General features: G+C 36.6%; 1 protein-coding gene across 2 annotated transcripts in view; it reads left to right on the top strand.

Moving 5' to 3' along the window:
- The window catches only part of LOC149213624 (uncharacterized), a 210072-nt gene extending 192619 nt beyond the window's left edge, over positions 1-17453 (top strand). Inside the window, exons 1-4 of one of the 2 annotated variants that reach the window (XM_089392064.1) lie at positions 12277-13084; positions 13209-14292; positions 14413-14691; positions 14833-17432. In XM_089392064.1, the coding sequence (XP_089248190.1) occupies positions 12537-13084; positions 13209-14292; positions 14413-14691; positions 14833-17142 (4221 nt within the window). In that variant the 5' untranslated portion in view covers positions 12277-12536 and the 3' untranslated portion in view covers positions 17143-17432. Of the gene's footprint in view, positions 1-12276; positions 13085-13208; positions 14293-14412; positions 14692-14832 lie in introns of those variants that run through there. The other variant, XM_089392063.1, reaches the window with a different exon arrangement.
- The last annotated feature ends 1560 nt before the right edge of the window (positions 17454-19013 follow it).

Below are 19013 nucleotides of genomic sequence, written 5' to 3'. Positions count from 1 at the left end.
CCATTATCTATCGTCAACACCTTTATCTTCTTCTCTGTTTGGTTTTCCACCAGAGCCTTAAATTCTTTAAACCTGTCAAAGACTTTAGATTTCTTCTTAAGGAAATATAACGATGTACTCCTTGAGAAGTCATCTATAAATGATACATAGTACACAGACTTACCCAGTGATGGAACCTTCACAGGTCCAAACACATCACTGTGCACAAGCTCTAATATATGTTTCACCCTCTTACCACCAGAGGGGAAACTCACCCGATTCTGCTTCCCATATACACAATTTTCACAGAAATCAAAATCCAGAGAGCTATTACTCATACCTTCTACCATACCTTTACCATGAAGTATTCGAAGGCCCTTCTCTCCAATATGTCCAAGCCTTTGATGCCACAACATGGTCTTCTCTCCAGAGGCCACTAGATTTTCTGCTCCTCTTTCAGGAACCACAGAACTGTTGCACCCATCAACAACATTGCTACCATGTAGCTTGTACATAGTTCCAATCCGAACTCCCCGCATCAATACTAGTGCTCCCCTAACCATCTTTTAGGTATCCTTCTCGAACATTGTTTTTACACCTGCATCATCCAGCTTGCTTACAGAAATCAGATTTCTGGCTAATGAAGGAATATGCAGAACACCCGGGAGTGTTCTAACCCTTCCACCTTGCAACTTCAACTTTACTTTTCCGCAACCAATGATTTTAGCCTTCTCGTCATCACCCAAGAAGACATCACCACCATCATATTTATCATACTCACAAAACCAATCTCTATGGGGAGTGAAGTGAAAGGATGCACTTGAATCCATCAACCATGCCTCATGATCTACATGTGTTCTTGAAGAAGCCAAGTACACATCCCCACCTTCATCTGAGGTGGTTTTCGCCTCTGCAGAAGGAGCATCATCAGATCCATTTCCTTTATCAGGAGATTTAGATTTACATTCCCTTTTGTAGTGCCCTTCCTTTCCGCATTTCCAGCACACCACCTTTACAGGTTTTCCTAGAGATTTAGATCTCCCTCTAGATTTAGATCTCCCACTCGATGACTTATTTTTGTTTCTATTCTGGGACCGTCCTCGTACAGACAAGGCATCACCATTCTGACTCTCCATATTTTTCCGTCTCATCTCCTCCGTCAGCAAGGATGAGACTATTTCATCAAACTGCAAGGCAGTTGCATTGCTACCTATTGCAATAACCAGACTATCCCATGAATCTGGTAGAGAACAAAACAAACTGATGCGCTTATCTTCATCTGAAATTTTAATATCAACAAATGCTAACTGACTTACCACAGTATTAAATGCGTTCAAATGCTCTGTCACCGAGTCTCCATCTTTCATCCTCAGGTTATACATCCTTTTCCGTAAGAACAATTTATTCACCAGAGACTTAGATTGGTACAAAGTCCCTAACTTGTCCCACAAAGCCTTCATCGTAGCTTCCCCTGATACATTCAGCAATACTAAATCTGAGACACACAATCGTATTGTGCTCTTTGCCTTCCGATCCAACTTCTTCCATTCTTCATCAGACACTCCAGTTGGTTTAGTACTAGGATCTACCATGATCCACTGATCTTTATCTACCAACAGATCCTCCATCTTGAGTTTCCACAGCTCAAAACTCTGACAATTAAATTTCTCGATCTCTATCTTTCCATTGCTCACCATCTTCTTTCACAACCAGAATCGATCAAGTTAAATATATGATACAACAATAGTATTAGTAGTATGGTCTGCAGCAAAAGACGTTAGATGGTCAACTGCCTCAACAGGTGAACTATGAGGTGGAGGAGAAGGTGGTTGGTCTACTCTATGAGGATCAGAAAAGAGAGGTAGTGGGTGATCATGAGGTGAATGATGAAGAGTTGGAGTACTAATAGAAGGATCATTGGCACCATGATCATGATCCAACGGGGTAGTACGTCTGGGGGAATACTATGTATCTGAGGCATTACCAGTAAGAGAACCACGTTGATCATTATAAGGATTATCACCCTCATCATCATGATCTGATGGGGCAGTATTGGGTGAAGACTCATTTGTATTTTTTACATGCCCATCCCTCCTCACCATGAGTAGCTTGGAATCTCTGATGATATGATGCTTAAGACACATCATATCATGCGAACAATGTGTAAAGAGCTCCAAGATCCTAGGATCTACCCTGATGTCTCGAGCCCTTTTAGGGTAGACTCCCTCCTCAACTGAAATTCTAGAGATTTAGTCACATTACTCCATCCTGAATCTAACACCAAACCTATGTGCTCGCATGCTCGGCCCCTTCTGCATCTGACGACGTGCCTCACCCTCCGCGACCTCGACTATCTCTACATCTCCCTCTGGTGGGGTAGGAGGCATGTCCCCAATGAAACTATCGATGTCTACAAAATCTACAGTATACAAAAATAATTAGACAATTTCATTAAACATTTTAATAAAAAAAGTTAAAGAAAGTGAGAGAATAAATTTTATTATAATTAATTAAGACAATAAAATGAAACTAGATTAACTTAAATAAAACACTAATGTTACTCTATCATCTGCAGGCTCATCTGGTGTGAAGAGGATGTTGGGACACTATCACCATTCCATCTCCGTGTAAGGACATGACACCAAGAAAAACATGTAGTCATCTACACTGCCTAGTAGCCCCAGTGCCTCAGCATAAATCCTAGTCAGATACTCTGGCAGGCCCCTCTTGGGCATCATCTTGCCCTGCATGTGCATCGGCACCTTAGTCATCAACCTACATGGTGATGGTGAAAAGTAGGCCTCACCTTCGGAAACCTCTCAAAAAATAAACAAAAAAGTTCTGATGCAAAAGGGAAGTTCGCCCTCCTATGTATCATAGCATGATATCTATCTAAATCCATACAAAATTTTCGCAAAAAAATGGAAGACCCTCTTATACATCATGGCCTTTGCACCAAAGAATCATCATAAAATGAAAGAGGGAAACTATTGTGTTTCCCATCACTAGTATAGTGCGAAATGGTACTAAATAATAGTGACAGGCACTTAACCTCCTCTCCACCAAAAGACGTGATTCGTAGTTTTCCACTAGACACCTAAAAAGATGTTGCACACACTACATGATCCCCAAGATATCTCTGAGAGTAGACAAGCTGACTCTCTGTTGCAACACCATAGGGGACATAAGGGAACTAGGGAAAATCCTCCCCTCTCCTGGATAGGGCAATGGTAAAATGTATGTCCTCCTCAATGGGCCCATACTGCATATTAGGACTGACAAAAAAATCTTCTTGGTGGATATCCCATCGACAAATCATCTGTGCCAACAAGCCAAAGTGACACTTAGGGGAGGTAGCCTCCTCATAGTACACAGTCCACCACAAACCCAATAAAGCACCATCAATGGTGCGTACAACTACTTAGTGCACAGCTTAAACATTGATTATTTATATTTATTGACGTGGTGCATCGACACACAATTCACACAGGTGCACCACAAACCCAATAAAGCACCGACAATAATGTGTATAGCTACTTGACGCACTGGTAAACATTGATTATTTTATTTATCGACATGGTGCATTGGCACACAATTCACATCGATGTGTATTCATAACCTTTTCACACTGAAACAAAACGTTCAAGTTAATGAATGCAACGATTTATATTTTTTTAATATTTATGGATGCAGTGCATTTAGTAAAAAACAAATGCATTGGGAAGTAAATTTTACCAAACTCGCCGCGGTAAAGATTATAACTTTCTCAGTGTGTATCAATTTAACAAATGCACCACACAACTACGATGTGTTAACGGAATGAATTAACTTGTGGTGCACCCTATAAATTTATAGGGTGTACCGCCATCAGTGCAAGTTGAATTAGTCGAACACACCGCATATGAAAAAAAAATTAATGGATTTTTTAACCTAATTTTCAATTCTACTCCACTAAAAAGTTAAATTAAAGAGAAACATGGACATTGCCTAGACATTTTCTTGTGAGGGAGGCATGGTTACCACGTAAATGAAAAGATCAAATTCGAGCACTATTTGAGAACATTTGAAAGCAATGCATTGACCAAGATACAAAAGGATGGAAAGAAATGGAAGCATTGACGGTAGGGAGTTTGACAAAGATAGGAGTAGCATCAATGATTTAGAGCTCTACAACACTACAAATGGTAAAAATGAATTTTTAAGATTTGTGTATTTTCTTTATTTAACCCTACTTCGATGTGTTAAGGTGACCGCACTGGTGCATGTACATTCTTAATCACACCATTATTTTCTTAAATTAAAACCATATCAGGGTGCACCTTATTATGCACTAGTGCATTTAAATACATTAAAATCATCGGTGCATCATTTCAGTATAGCCTCGAAATGGTGAAAATGAATTTTATGACTGTTATTTCTTCAATTTAATCTTTGTTTGGTGTTATCGAGTAGTATGCACAATGGTGAGACTTATATAGGTAGTGCACCATTATTTTTTATTTGTATAAAAAATAACCATGCAATGGTGCACCACTTTCTATTAAGCATCGGTGCGCTATATTGGTTACTCACTAGGGGTGTTCATATACTTATTTAGCACCGGGGCATCGTGAAAGTATAGCACCAGACTGGGAAAAATGAATTTTACGACCTACATTTTTTTAAATTCAACCCTTTTTAGTGTTATCGAGTATTGTATGCACTTGTGTGCATTATGTACTTAGCGCACGTTACATTTTTATTTTTTATTAAAAAAGCTCTATCACGCTGCACCATATTCTATTAAGCATCAGTGCATATGATTATATAACACACTGGTGAACTTGGGTATCATAGATGCACCATTAAAAACATCTTCTAAAATATCCGCCCACTGATCTTTGCTAGTGACCTCCACTACAAACATATTTTTAGGCTATTTTTATAGGGGCTTCCACAAAAACCTCTGCTAGAGGTTCTTTTCCTTGTAGTGAAAAAAATCACCAGTCTGATGAGAAAGGAATTGGGGATACTTATCTCCAAAAATTCCCAATATTTTTCAGATCTCCATCTGGAGAATCCCTCTACATCATGGTCAATGAATTTGGTGGTGTATTCATGCTTGCAACCAATATTAAAGAGTTGACAAGAATTATGGTCAGTTCATTGAGGCTTCTTTACAAAGGAAGGAAACTTAAGATGGATTAGGTACTTAGATATTATGGCATTAAGAAGCATGCCTCTATATCTCTAGTTACATGCGTGAATGGTGGGGCCAGGGGTGGTGGGGCATTTTCAAATTGAAATCCTTTGTCCTTCAAGGATTCCCTCAAGACAAGACCCAACTCTCAATAGCCCCAGGCATCACCTAAGTTGTTCCAGGTGGACAAGGCTAAGGATGTGCCCTCTGTTGAAATTTCACACCGAAATCTAGAGGAATACCTTAAGCTCTACACTTAGCCAGGTCTCATTTTCTGCTTCAATGGCTTATGGCCACATTCAATGGACTTTTATAGGTGGATTCATGTGTCCTAGACTAAGAAGTGCAAGGTCATATTTTTCTCTAAGGGTTTCTTGTGTTGTTTGATGAACCGAAAGATTACTGAAGGCCCTAACTAGTGGGCCTTGGTTCTGGGGTAAAGTCATTTTTTTCATAACCCCCTGGTTTCCGGATTTTGATCCCTCTATAGTAGTCATTACCAAGCTTCTAATCTGGGTTCGACTTCCTAATTTGCCTACCCATTTATCGCACTTTTCAATTTTTTAGAGGAAAGGTAATTCCTTGGGTCATTATCTTACCATAGATACCTATCGAGGGTAATATGGCTTGTACCCCTATGGAAGAATATGTGTGGAAATTGACATTAGAAAAGGATTTTCTGATCAAATAAATTTAAAAATTGATGATTATCATTGGACCCAATCTCTGAATTACGAGACTACTACATCTCGGTGTCGTATTTTTCTTCAAACTAGAAATTTATAAAATTCTTGCACTCTGTCAAGCTCCATAAAGAAGCGACACAACAAAACTTCTAAATCCAAAAGTTATAAATCTTGTGACCATCCTTGCTATAGAGGGAGACTTCTACTATTTATGATCAAGAGGATAAGGTGTTGATGATTATATGATTTTGCAAGACCAAGGTCATACTGTCACTACTCATCAACCTTATGAGGATTCAATAGGGATCGCAGTTCCCCCTGCAAATAGGAAGTTGATAAATAAAGATGTCTTTTTGGGTATGTTGAAGCATGGTCATGAATCAATATTTCTTGACATTGACAAGGAATCTCCTTCAGCTCTCATCAATAATCTGCAAATTACTTTGGTTGACCCACCTCTTGTAGGTTGGACCAAGGTTTTGATAAAGAGAGGAAAAAAATCACTCTAAAGACGGTCCCCAAGTCGGGTGATTCTTTTGAGTTTGACAAATCCATGGTAGTTTCCTCTCTCGTGTTTGTGAAATCCATGGTCTATCAAAATCCTTAGATGCACAATTGCTACAACAATGTAACAAAAAATATATAATAGTTTGTCTGAGAAAATATTAATAAAATATTAAATTATTGATTTTAAAAAGAACTATTATGAAGATTTTATCTTGTTTCTAAATAGAATAATTTTATAGGTTTAGTTTAGAGATTGAATGGTTTCTTTGGTCGGAATGACAATACAATTTCTAAAGAGATTGTGATTTCTTGTTGTTTAAAATGCACTTTTGAATATGTAAATGGATTTAGCACCATAAAAAACCCCTCAGACACCTAAACTTTGCAAATTAAACAACTTATGATTATTAAAAAAATCTATAAAATTTTAGGGGAAATAAAAAATCATCTTTTAGTTAGACTACATATTTTATATATTAATATGAATATTCAAATGATGTTAATGTTTTCTTAATTCTATTAAGATTAATTTAATAAAAAAAAAAAATAATTTAAAACATATTATCTAGCGAGATAAACAAAATAAGTTTTTTTATCAATAAAAAAATCAAATAATAAATGAACATATTAATATGTAATATTTTATTAAGTGAGGGCCATATTAATGTATGACTTAAAAATCGATTATGGTTATAATGTTCAAGTACTTAAATGTCTTTATTATTGCGGAGGGTGATATCATAATGGTCGGTCACATATTAGATAAGATAGGTCAATGAGTAATAATGATTTTGCATGGTTAATAATGAATTTTTTTCTTATATATATATATATATACACACACACACTTTACTAGGAATATAAGTTATAACTTTCAAGTTGATATGGAGAAATAAGAGGGCATGGAACAAGGATATTTCAAAAAGACTAGATCAATATCTTGTAGCTGAAAATTTGTTGTCATCTATTGGGCCATATAGAAGTTGGATAAGGGATGCAAGGTTAGATCCCTTGAACCAATCCACTATTTTCCGACAACTGATTCAACCTTCAAAAAAGAAGATATCACCATTCAAGTTTAATCCCCATTGGTTACATGATAACTTGCCATACAACTTTGCTACAATCCACATGGAGTACTTTTGATCCTAGTAGACCTAATTCAATAGTGAATCGGTTCCTCTCCTCTATGCCCATAGATGTTCAATGATAGGGATAATTTGAAATTAAATGAGATAGTCACTGAGAAAGAAGCCCTTGGGGCACTTAGGAAGGCAAAGAAAGACATAAGCCCAAGCCCGACGATTGGATAGTTGAATTTTATTTGACCTTTTTCAATCTCTTGGGTAAGGACATAATAAGGGTCATGGAGGATATTAGAGTAATGGGAAGAGTACCACGTGCTCTAAATACAATTTTCATCACATTAATTCCTAAAAAGTCAAATCCAGGGACTTCTGAGACTTTCCGCCCATCTCATTATGCAACTTCCTCTATAAACTTTAGGTTAAAATTATCACTGAAAAATTAAGATAATTATTGTCACAATGTATATCACAAGAACAATTTGGGTTCATATTCAATGGATAGATCCTTGATTACATCAGAACCACACAAGAGGGACTTCATAGTATGAAAGAAAATAATTTTTTGGGTTTGGTCTTGAAACTAGATCTAGTGAAGTTGTACGACAGGGGCAACTAGATATTTTTGAGTTTTATCCTTTTGTAAATTAGCCTTTCATTCAGAGTGACTAATTGGATTATGGCTTGTGTTACCTTAGCCAACTTTGTTTTTCTAGTGAATGGTTCAATGACAAAGTTCTTCAAGGCAATGGGGGGAGTCAGACAAGGATGCCCACTATCTCCTTTATTGTTTCTACTAGTAGAGAAGGGATTGAATATCCAATTAAATGAAGCTATAAGGAATGGTCAACAAAAATGTATTCAATTTTCTTCTCTAATCAAACTATTACAACTTATGTTTTTTTGATGATGTCCTTATTTTTGGACATGGATCCTTAGGGGAGTTGAGGACCATTCGACATTCCTTAAATCTCTATTTTGAAGCATCATGAACGGAAATAAGTAACACAAATTCCTTTTTCTATTATAATGGCATTTTAGATCACCTTTTGATGGATCTTAAACATTTATTTCCTTTTCATTTTCCTCTTTGGAAGTTGGCTTGAAATACTTAGATTATCAACTAAAAGCTAACAATTATAGAATCACATATTGGCTATGGTTAGCTAAGAAGGTTGAATGTAGGATTACTCACTAGTGAACTTGTTGGCTCACTCTAGGAAATTGACTTATCCTAGTTAGGAATACCATTTTACTGGTTAGCACTGGCTAGTGTACCCAAATCTATTATGGAGAAAATCTAAAGGTTTTGCTTCTCCATCCTATGGAAAGGTGGAAGTAAAACTAGATTCTTTAGCAAGATGGAAATCATTAGCTGAGTCGAAGAAGATTAGAGGCTAGGGAATAAGGAGTATTTTATCCTTTGTTAAATGCCTAGCAACAAAAAATCCTCTAGAGATGTATGTTTGATACAAGTCTCTAGGTTAGACTTATGAGGGACAAGTACTAAAGGAACAAGCTTGTACTGAATGGATAAGATCATATTCGAAATCAGGAAAATGGGGGTCAAACATCTTGTAGGCCTTGGTAGCATTTTATCCTTGGATCGCTGGGAATGGAGTCAAGAGGTTATCATTAATCCTTGTGATGGTTCTAAAGTTTAGAGTTATCAACACGCTTGCTAATGTGGCCTATCTAAATGACATCGATTCTTCAAAGAAGTGGTATACAACACATGTAATAGGTCTCTCAATTAATCAAGCAAATGAATGGTCTTCAACCATTGTCTCCTCAACACATAATGACATTTCCCTAAGGTGAGGTTTAGACCACTTGTTGTGTACCAAAAATAAACTAAATAGAGCGGTCATGACCAAAGTAGCTTATGAAGTAGCAAATGAACATGAGTAGGGGACAAGCCATTTTTGGTAGTACACTGTAATATGGAAATGGAAATTTCCTCTTAAAAATTGATTGGTTTTTTGGTTGGCACTCCATAAAATGATTTTAACACATAAAAACTTGTAGAAATGAGGTTGGGTAGCCCAAATTTGGTGCACACTATGTTAAAAGGATTTAGAGACTGTGGATCATTTTTTTCCAAATGTGACTTTTCCCTCTCTATTTGGTGGGTTGGTCAATTTGAATTGGCATGTCCCAGATTATGGGAGAGTCAAACTCTTATTGAGTGGATATTTGATTGGTTGACAACGCCTTTACTCGCTCCCTTTACTTTTCTACCTTGTCTTGTTATGTGGAAAATTTGGCTTTCCAGGAATATGATCATATTCAAGGAACATGAAGCCAATATTCCTAGCTAGGTGATCTGCAAAATCAAACACTATTTTTTTGAGCTCAAAGAGGAGAGGTGCATTAAACCTACATGGGTTCCTATTGGCTCATTGATTTCCAAAGAGTTACACCAAGCCTTCTTTGACAGGGCCAAGAATAGAGACCTTAACAAATGTGGAGAAAACATCCTCTTTTATCTGAAGTTTGATCACCCCTTTTCCTTTAGTTTAGGATTGGGCACGCAAACAAAGAACAAAGTAAAGCTTGTGGGATTATGGTTCACATTTTTTTTCATCTCATAAAGAAACGTGAAAATATTTCAGGTATTTGACAACTCTTGAGTGGCCATTGATTAGATAAATGGTATTAGTTCTTTAAACAACTTAATTTTGTCACCGTGGAAATTGAAGATCATGTAGTTGCGTTATTTTTTCAAGGAACTTAGATTTTTCCATATTCATAGAGAACATAATTGCCTAGTTGATCAGTTGTCTAAAAAATCCATTGACGTACTCGCTAGGCAGTAGGTCAACCTAACCTCTCTATGTGTACATCAATACTTTTATTAAAAAATCCATTGCTAAACCTCTCTATGTGTACTTAATTCACGTGAATAACAAGTATATGATTTTTTTATATGGCAAAAAAAATAGTTCATTTTTGTAATTACTATTTTAAAGTGATCATATTTTAAATTTTTTAAGTTTTTTTTGGGGGGGGCTATATAATTTGTCAATTTTACTTAAAATACAACAAGAATTTGTTGGATTACAAATTTGAGTTGTGAAATCTACAAGATTTGAGTTATTTAGGGTTTTCTCATGCACTAAATCCATTTATGTATTTAAAAACACACTTTAAACAACAACAAACAATAGTTTCACTAAAAAATTTATTGTTGCATTTTGATTAAAAAAACAAAATGAAGAAGAGTTTCACTAATCCTCTACAATGTGTTTCTATATTTAGGGGTTTATGATAAATGAAATATGGATTTTGTAACTATTTTGTTTTATTTAATACAATTCATGAAACTTTGAAAATCAAAAGGTTTTACCAAAAAATTTCAAGCAATAGAAATGAGGGCATTAACCATCTATTAATTCTTACATTTTAGAGAGCTCTTATCTTGGTTTTATTGATTTAAAACAAAATGATGTTTGTTCATTGTTTTTAACTATTTAGTTATCAATATTTTATTGTTAATCATCATTAAGTTCAAAATGAACTCTACACTATTGCAAAGCCAACTTTATATATAGAGATTTTAATGTTTTGGAAAATGGAATTCAAGAATATTGATGCTATTATGTTAACCTATTATTTTATTAGCCCTCTCCTAGTTTATTCATTAACACTTAACTCTTTAATTTATTAATTTTATCAAGTCATCAAGACATTAATGTTCCAGCCTCTAATAAATTAACTTTGTAAACCTAAGTTAAACATAAACCCCTAAAATATTAACCTCAATTCATTACTATAAACCCTTTAACATCTAAGCCATTACCCCTTAAATCAATATACCAAAATAACCCAAACTACTAATCCATTAATCCCTTTACCATTAACTTATTAACCAACACACCGTCTAACCATTAATCAACTAACAAATTCATATATCTTACTCATTAACCCATTAATTCTTTAACCAATATAATTAATTATAAATAATTACCATAAAACCTAATAAATTATAATTAAATATAATTATCCAAAATTAACCTTATTCACCCATTAAATTCCTCATTCATAAAACCTTTTGACATTTTCCATCTAACGATTCAAACGACTTCATTATAGTCGTTAAATGTCTATTTTTTAAGTAGTTTTAAAGAAATAATATTAAAATTATAATTGAATTGTCCTCTTTCCAAACTTTATGTCCCTCTCAACGAACTGTTTCCATAATTATAATATATTTTTCCAAATTTTATGTCCCTCTCAACGAACTGTTTCCATAATTATGATATTTTTTTCCAAACTTTATGTCCCTCTCAACGAACTGTTTCCATAATTATGATATTTTTTTCCAAACTTTATGTACCTCTCAACGAACTGTTTCCATAATTATAATATTTTTTTCCAAACTCTATGTCCTTCTCAACGAACTGTTTCCGTAATTATAATATTTTTTTTCCAAACTTTATGTCACTCTCAACGAACTGTTTCCATAAACTAAAGATAACACAGTAATCATCCATCGGGATCAGTTGTCTCCGTTGTCTACTGCTACTCTCACATGTGGTGTTGTCGGTGGCGAGATGCTTCCCTGTTTCACCCACGAAATTCACAAGTCGCTTACTTTGATGGGTACGTCTGACCTGCTATGTTGTCGGTGATCAGTGGTCTTCACGTGGTGGGGTCAGTGGCGAGATGCTTCCCTCTTTCACCATGGAAATTCCCAAACCCTCGAGTCGTTTGCTTTGATGAGTTCGTATTTCGTGACACATTATAACTCTTCTTTCTACCTTTGAATTAGGGTTTTCAAATAGGATGGTTTTGAAATAGGAGGAGCTCTGCTTAGAAAGAAACCGAAACCATTGCAGTTTTGCTCTTAACAGAGTGGGAGAGAGATACACAGACATACCTAAGTCCCGCTGGCAACTTGGAAGCGTCTGGTAGCCACTTTGCGCTTGTGAGATCTAAATCAACCAGACGAGGAATCTGAAAATATTAAGATTACCAAACCCTGGTTGTAACTTGGAAGCGGCTGGTAGGCTCTTCACACTTGTGAGATCAACCTGATCCAGGTTTTAATCCCAATCTCTCTCATACATTTCATCTTTGCTTTTCATTGTGTATTCCATGGCAAATCCTTTGGCATCGTCCTCCAACTCGTCTGGCAACAAGGCTCCCTACCAGGTGTTTATCAACCACCGCGGGCCGGACACCAAGTTATCCATCGCCGCCCATCTCTACAATCGCCTTCATGATGTACATGGATTGCAAGTGTTTCTGGACAAGGAAGAAATGGAAAAGGGGGACTTCTTCACTTCTCAAATAGCTGCGGCTATAAGAGATGCCTCAATCCATATCGCAATTTTCTCTCCTCGATATGCAGAGTCTGAGTGGTGTCTCAATGAGCTACTACTTATGTTGGAGTCCATGCAGTCGGGCCAGTCAACCATTATTCCAATCTTCTGCTGTGTTAACCCTGCTGACCTTCGATGGACACTTGGCAAAGACGGAGTGTACGCTAAAGCTCTGACCGAGCTCGAACAAAAGAAAACAACCGATTCCCAAACGCATCAAAAGAAGCCGCGTTACGACCCCGACATCATTGAAAAATGGAGAAATGCTCTTTCTAATGTTTCAAATATAGACGGTTTCGACCTGGGAGGAGCTTATAATGGGTGACAACTCCATCTCTTCCTGTTCCTCTTTTTATATTGTTTAGTTTGATATGTATATGACAAATTATTTATGTACGCTTTGCTTACGGCTAATTAGTAATTTTGTTTGTGAATATTAATTCAGTGTGGAGTGGCGACTGGTAAATGAGGTCGTGCAATTGGTATTGGCAAAGGTTAAAAAGCCGCCACTCGACGTGTCCAGATATCCAACAGGTTTGGATCAAAAAGTAAGAGATTTTGAAGAGTTATTGAAGCAGCAGCAAATTGGGGTAACTAGAGTTATAGGAATTGTGGGGCTTGGAGGGGTTGGCAAAACCACACTTGCTAAAGAAATCTTTAACCGTGAAAGATCAAATTACAGGCAATCTTGCTTTTTATTTGATATCAGAGAAAAGTCTTTAACTACCTTACAGAGTGACCTTATGAAGGACTTGACTCAATTGAATGAACAAATAAGGAGCACTGATGAAGGTAAAGAAAATCTCAAACGAAATCTGTCATCCAAACAAGCTCTCGTTATTTTAGATAACGTGGATCATTCTTCGCAGCTGGATGCATTACTCTTACCAGCGAAGGACGCCCTTCAACCCAGTAGCTTAATTTTAGTAACGTCTCGCGATAAGCAGCTTCTTATAAACAATGATATCAATAAGTCAGCCATTTATAAGTTGGAGTGTCTCAATCAGCAACACTCCCACGAACTCTTCTGCTTGCATGCCTTTCACCAGCCTCGTCCAGTGGCAGAATTTGAGGTACTGGTTAGTAAGTTTGTTGATGCGTGCTGTGGATTACCGTTATCTCTCAGAGTGATTGGCGCGTTTCTTCGGGGAAGAAACGATCTAAATCTCTGGACAGCCCAATTGCTCAAAATCTCAAATATGCTTCCCGACGATATACAAAGCAGACTCAAAATCAGCTACGACAGCCTGGATGATGACGAGAAGCAAATATTCCTTGACATTGCATGTTTCTTCCTAGGAGAAGACAGGGATACTGCCATTCAAATATGGAAGGCACTGGACTTGGATGGATGGCTGGGTCTTTGGAATCTACAGAACAAGTGTCTCATTGAGGTCGACAGCAAAAATAATATAATAATGCACGACCATCTTCGAGACCTGGGCAGAGATATCGGAGAGAAGAATTCCCCGTATCGTTTTTGCCGCCTAACGCAGAACATTCTTGACAATCTGCCGGAGAAATTAATCGTACGTATTTTGAAACATTAACATTGGTTTTGAAATTAGTGTTGTGGTCTCAATATCGTAATTCTTAGGTTTTGCAAGGATGTCAATATTGTTTCTAACAGTTTGCAGTCAACAATTTAGGTGCGTGGAATTAACATGGTTGAAACGCCGGTGGAAAACCGTGCGGAGCTGGGCGATCTTTTCCGTGGTATGCGCGGGTTGAAGCTGCTTAGAGTTGAAGGGGATTGTTTGGAAGAAAGCATATTCAAGGCTGCACGGTCACAACATCTCATATGGCTCAGATGGGATAGATGTCCTTATTCTTCCCTCCCTCCCTGGATTCCAATCGAGCGTTTAAGGGTTCTGCAAGTGTGCAGGTCGGCAACATTGAAAACACTGTGGGAAGATCATAATATTCAGGTATATATAGTAATTATTTAATCGAGCTTGTTCTTCCCTTATGAAATGGCTTTTGGATATATTCCATCTTGGTAGACCACCACGTTTACAATTGACATCCACGGCCCCAACTCACTTTTGGAAAATTTGTGAACATTGCAGGTACCTTTATACTTGAGGGAGTTGAGTATTATTGACTCTGGCCTTTTAGAACTTCCAAAGTCCATAGGTAAGTTGAAACAACTCGAAAAAATTGTCCTTAAATCTCAATTTTCTACTCTTCATCTGGAAACTTTGCCAGATGAATTCTGCCATCTGCAGTCTTTAGAGCACCTGAGCTTAATCAACTGCGGTTCAATGAAGTCGCTGCCGGATTGTTTTGGCAATTTAACGAAACTCCAACATATTGACCTGTCCGGTAGTGGCCAGTTGAATATGCTTCCAAATTTCTTTGGGAAGTTATGTAACCTCCGACAGCTTGAATTCTACCGGTGTGATTCATTAACAGGGCTTCCAGATTCCTTTGGAAACTTGAGGAACCTCCAACAGGTTAACTTCTCCTGCTGTACTTCATTAAAAGGGCTTCCAGATTCCCTTGGGAATTTAAAGAACCTCCAACATATTGACTTGTATTCTTGCAGTAAATTAGAAAAGCTTCCAGATTCCCTTGGGAATTTAAAGAACCTCCAGCATATTGACTTGTCTGGTTGCAGTAAATTAGAAAAGCTTCCAGATTCCCTGGGCGAGTTAAATAATCTCCAACGTATTAAGCTCCATTTTTGTGGAAAACTAGAGAAGCTTCCAGATTCCCTTGGTGAGTTAAAGAACCTCGAACATATTGATTTGTCTCTTTGCCATAACTTAAAAAGTCTTCCAGATTCCCTTGGTGAGTTAAAGAACCTCGAACATATTGATTTGTCTCATTGCCATAACTTAAAAAGTCTTCCAGATTCCCTTGGTGAGTTAAAGAACCTCGAACATATTGATTTGTCTCATTGCCTTCGCTTAAAAAGTCTTCCAGATTCCCTTGGTGAGTTAAAGAGCCTCCAAGCTATTGCCTTGTCTGTGTGCCTAGACTTAAAGAAGCTTCCAGATTCCTTTGGGAGGTTAAAGAACCTCCGACATATTGACTTGTCTAGAGTCTATGAATTAGAGAGGTTCCCAGATTCCTTTGGGGAGTTACAGAACCTGCAACGTTTGGTTTTGCGCAATTGTCGAAAGTTGCAGATATTTCCTGAAACTCTTGGAAAGATAAGTTCCCTTGAATGCTTAGACCTCCGACATTGTCCGAAAATTGAAGTATGGCCTCCCCAAGTCTCATATAATCGGTCATTGCTAAAATTATTTTTGTCTGGTACAAATTTAAAAGAATTGCCAAGTGCTATCGGAGAGCTAAGTGATTTGCAAGTTCTGCATTTAGGAAGCCAATTGAAACGTCTGCCCGATAACATCGGTGACTTAAGGAGCTTACAGGAATTGGAGCTTTCTGGTTGCATTCAGTTGAAACATTTGCCGGATTCCATTACATTGTTGACCCAGCTGAGAGAGTTGAAAATCAAGAATTCGGGTTTAGAGTACTTACCACCATGCCTCGTGGAGCTGAACAGTCTTCAGCGGTTGGAAATAGAGGAGTGTCCGTTGAGTGAACTGCCACTCAGAAAAGTTGAAGGGGGAATAGTGTTGAATAAAGTGGACGCTTCCATTGTCAACTGTATGTTTGGGCTAAAATACTTAAGACTGTGCCGGACAAACATTTCAGGGTTATCATTTTGTGAAGGCCTTTGCCCAAACCTTCAACATCTCAGCATTCTTAGATGTGATTTTTTGGTGGAGGTTGTAGAATTGCCAACAACACTTATAAAGCTAGAGTTGAGCGAGTGTTGTACATTGAAGAAAATAGGACTTTGTGGTCTTGAAAGGCTCGAGAAATTCCAACTCGTAGCATGCCACACAGTTGAGGAGCTGCCAGGTCTTGAAACGTTGGTACGTCTGAAACAGCTGAAGGTTAACTGCCACTATCTGAAAAGAATAGACGGGTTGGCGCAGTTGACAGAACTTCAAGTGCTAAACACGGAAAAATGCTGTTCGTTAAAAGAACTTCCAGGTCTGGAACATTTGACTTTGTTGAGGGAGCTTAAAGCCAGTGGGTGTCGGAAAGTGAGGAGCATAGTGGGGTTGGCGCAGCTGCCAAAACTGGATGTGCTAGACATGGAAGATTGCTCTGAGCTGGAAGAAATTCCGGGTCTCGAACATTTGACATCATTGAGGAGGCTTAATGCCAGTCGCTGTGGGAAGTTGCAGAGCATAGAGGGGTTGGTGCAGCTGACGCGACTTGAAGAACTAAACGTGGCGAACTGCTGCGTGTTAAAAAAAATCACAGGTGGTCTCCAGCATCTGACAAAGTTGAGGAAGCTTAATGGCAAGGCCTATCCCGCTGCGACGCCGCTGGAAGAAACAGACGCTTCAAAATGAAAGGTCAAAAGCAAATATTGGGATCAGAGTACGTCATTATTATAATGTTCACCAGTGGCCCCAGAATGGTCATTGCAGTCTGTGAACCGCAGCTAAACGAAGCCCTGTAATTGACATTTTCAAATATGAGTTGTTGCGATCTCTCTTTATAGCAGCACTGTTAGTGGGTTTTTCCATTTGAAAAACCCATTTTCGAATATGGGTTTTTCCGAATTCTCACTCCCAGCCGCAAAAGTGGTGGGCATTTGCGCGGAAAAAAATAAATCACGTAGTTTATTGTGAAGTTAAATCTTTGTTCTGTAATTTGCACTAGCACATACCAAAAACTTTGGAAGACCAAATTTTTGAACGGTTATAAGGTGAAATTTGAAAGTTTCATATTCAAACAATATAAAGTTATAATAAACATGTTCGATTACAACTATAAATTACTAAAGATATTCAATAAATTAAAGTGATTTTCTTCTTTACTTTTTAAATGAAATACGTCATTTCATTGACATTGTGATGTATTTCAACCATTAACAGTTTCATTTACCTTTATTGAATTGTATATTTTTTAAATTTGGTGTCTCATTTTCTTTTATGATATTTAAGAAATATAATAAAATGTATTATATATATATATATATATATATATATTTAATTTTTTATATTTTTTTGTGTTATTATAATCCTAAAAATAATTATTTAAATAAATTTAAGAAATCACTTATAATAAATAAATAAAAACTTTATAATAAACCAATTATATATTATATATATATATATATATATATATATTTTTAATGATATTTTATTTTATATAATTAAAAATATTATTTCATCGTTCACACAAAATGCATTATAAAATAACAATGCATTATTTTCTTAGTATATTTATATCAATGTCTATACCAACCCCTTACTTGGAGGCAACATCATTTGTGGAAGCTATAAGCTTAGGTACTTCTATAAGCCCCTTACTTGGAGGCAACGTTATTTGTGGGAGTTATTAGCTTTGGTACCTCTAGGCTTATAGAAAGACTTACCCACTGGTTTCTTAACTTTGAGTCCTTTCACAAGGTGGGTTTATTGTTTGTATGTCTTTTCATATAGAGATCTTTGCCCTGGGAAATAAGATGCAATGTACCCATGTTTAATGTATGTAATGAAATTCAATATGTTCATAATTCAAGAGTTGTATCCAAATAAGACAATAGTAAGTATCCAAGTAACTAGTTTGTACCAACTGCTTTTGTATTAAATTTTATTATTTTTTAATATAATGTAGTAAATGTGCTTCTACTATCTAATTACAAAGAGAAAAATAAAATAAAATAAACAATACATTTAACTATGAACAATTTGACACATTTTCCATGGAAAAACTAGGGGGCTTCACTTTGTTGACCAATATCTTGTCACATTCATTCATAAAAATGGGGTTTTAAAATTGTAAAAAAATAGAGTTAATAAATTATAAGTTTTGTGGGGGAGTATGTTTAAAAAATGTGAAAAATAGACTTAATATAGGTCAATGCAATTTTTGACATAGAGTATCTCAAACAAAAGACTCATACAAATTGCGATATAGATGAACTGATCCAAAAGGTTGATGTAAGTTGTGACATAGAGGAGCTAACAGAGAAGATTGATGCAACATGTAATATAAAGAACAGTATCCAAATGTGTGAAGAAACATGTAACACATATGAGATCATGCAAAAATTTTATGCTCATTGTGATATACAAGATCTAATGAATATGGAATAATTCAATCTATTAAGGGAGGAAAAAATGATTGAATATGAGTCACACACACCTAATGACATCAAGAACAACATCAAAAGCTTTCCAAGATGTTTTCCATATCTCAGAAAGAGTCATTG

The sequence above is a fragment of the Pinus tabuliformis genome, chromosome 1_1 (genome assembly GCF_031772625.1).
Source record: "Pinus tabuliformis cultivar Carrire ecotype Pingquan chromosome 1_1, CPIR1, whole genome shotgun sequence".
In the NCBI taxonomy this organism is placed as follows: domain Eukaryota; kingdom Viridiplantae; phylum Streptophyta; class Pinopsida; order Pinales; family Pinaceae; genus Pinus; species Pinus tabuliformis.
Note: the sequence above shows the minus strand (reverse complement) of the source record. Positions and strands in the feature narration are given on the sequence as shown.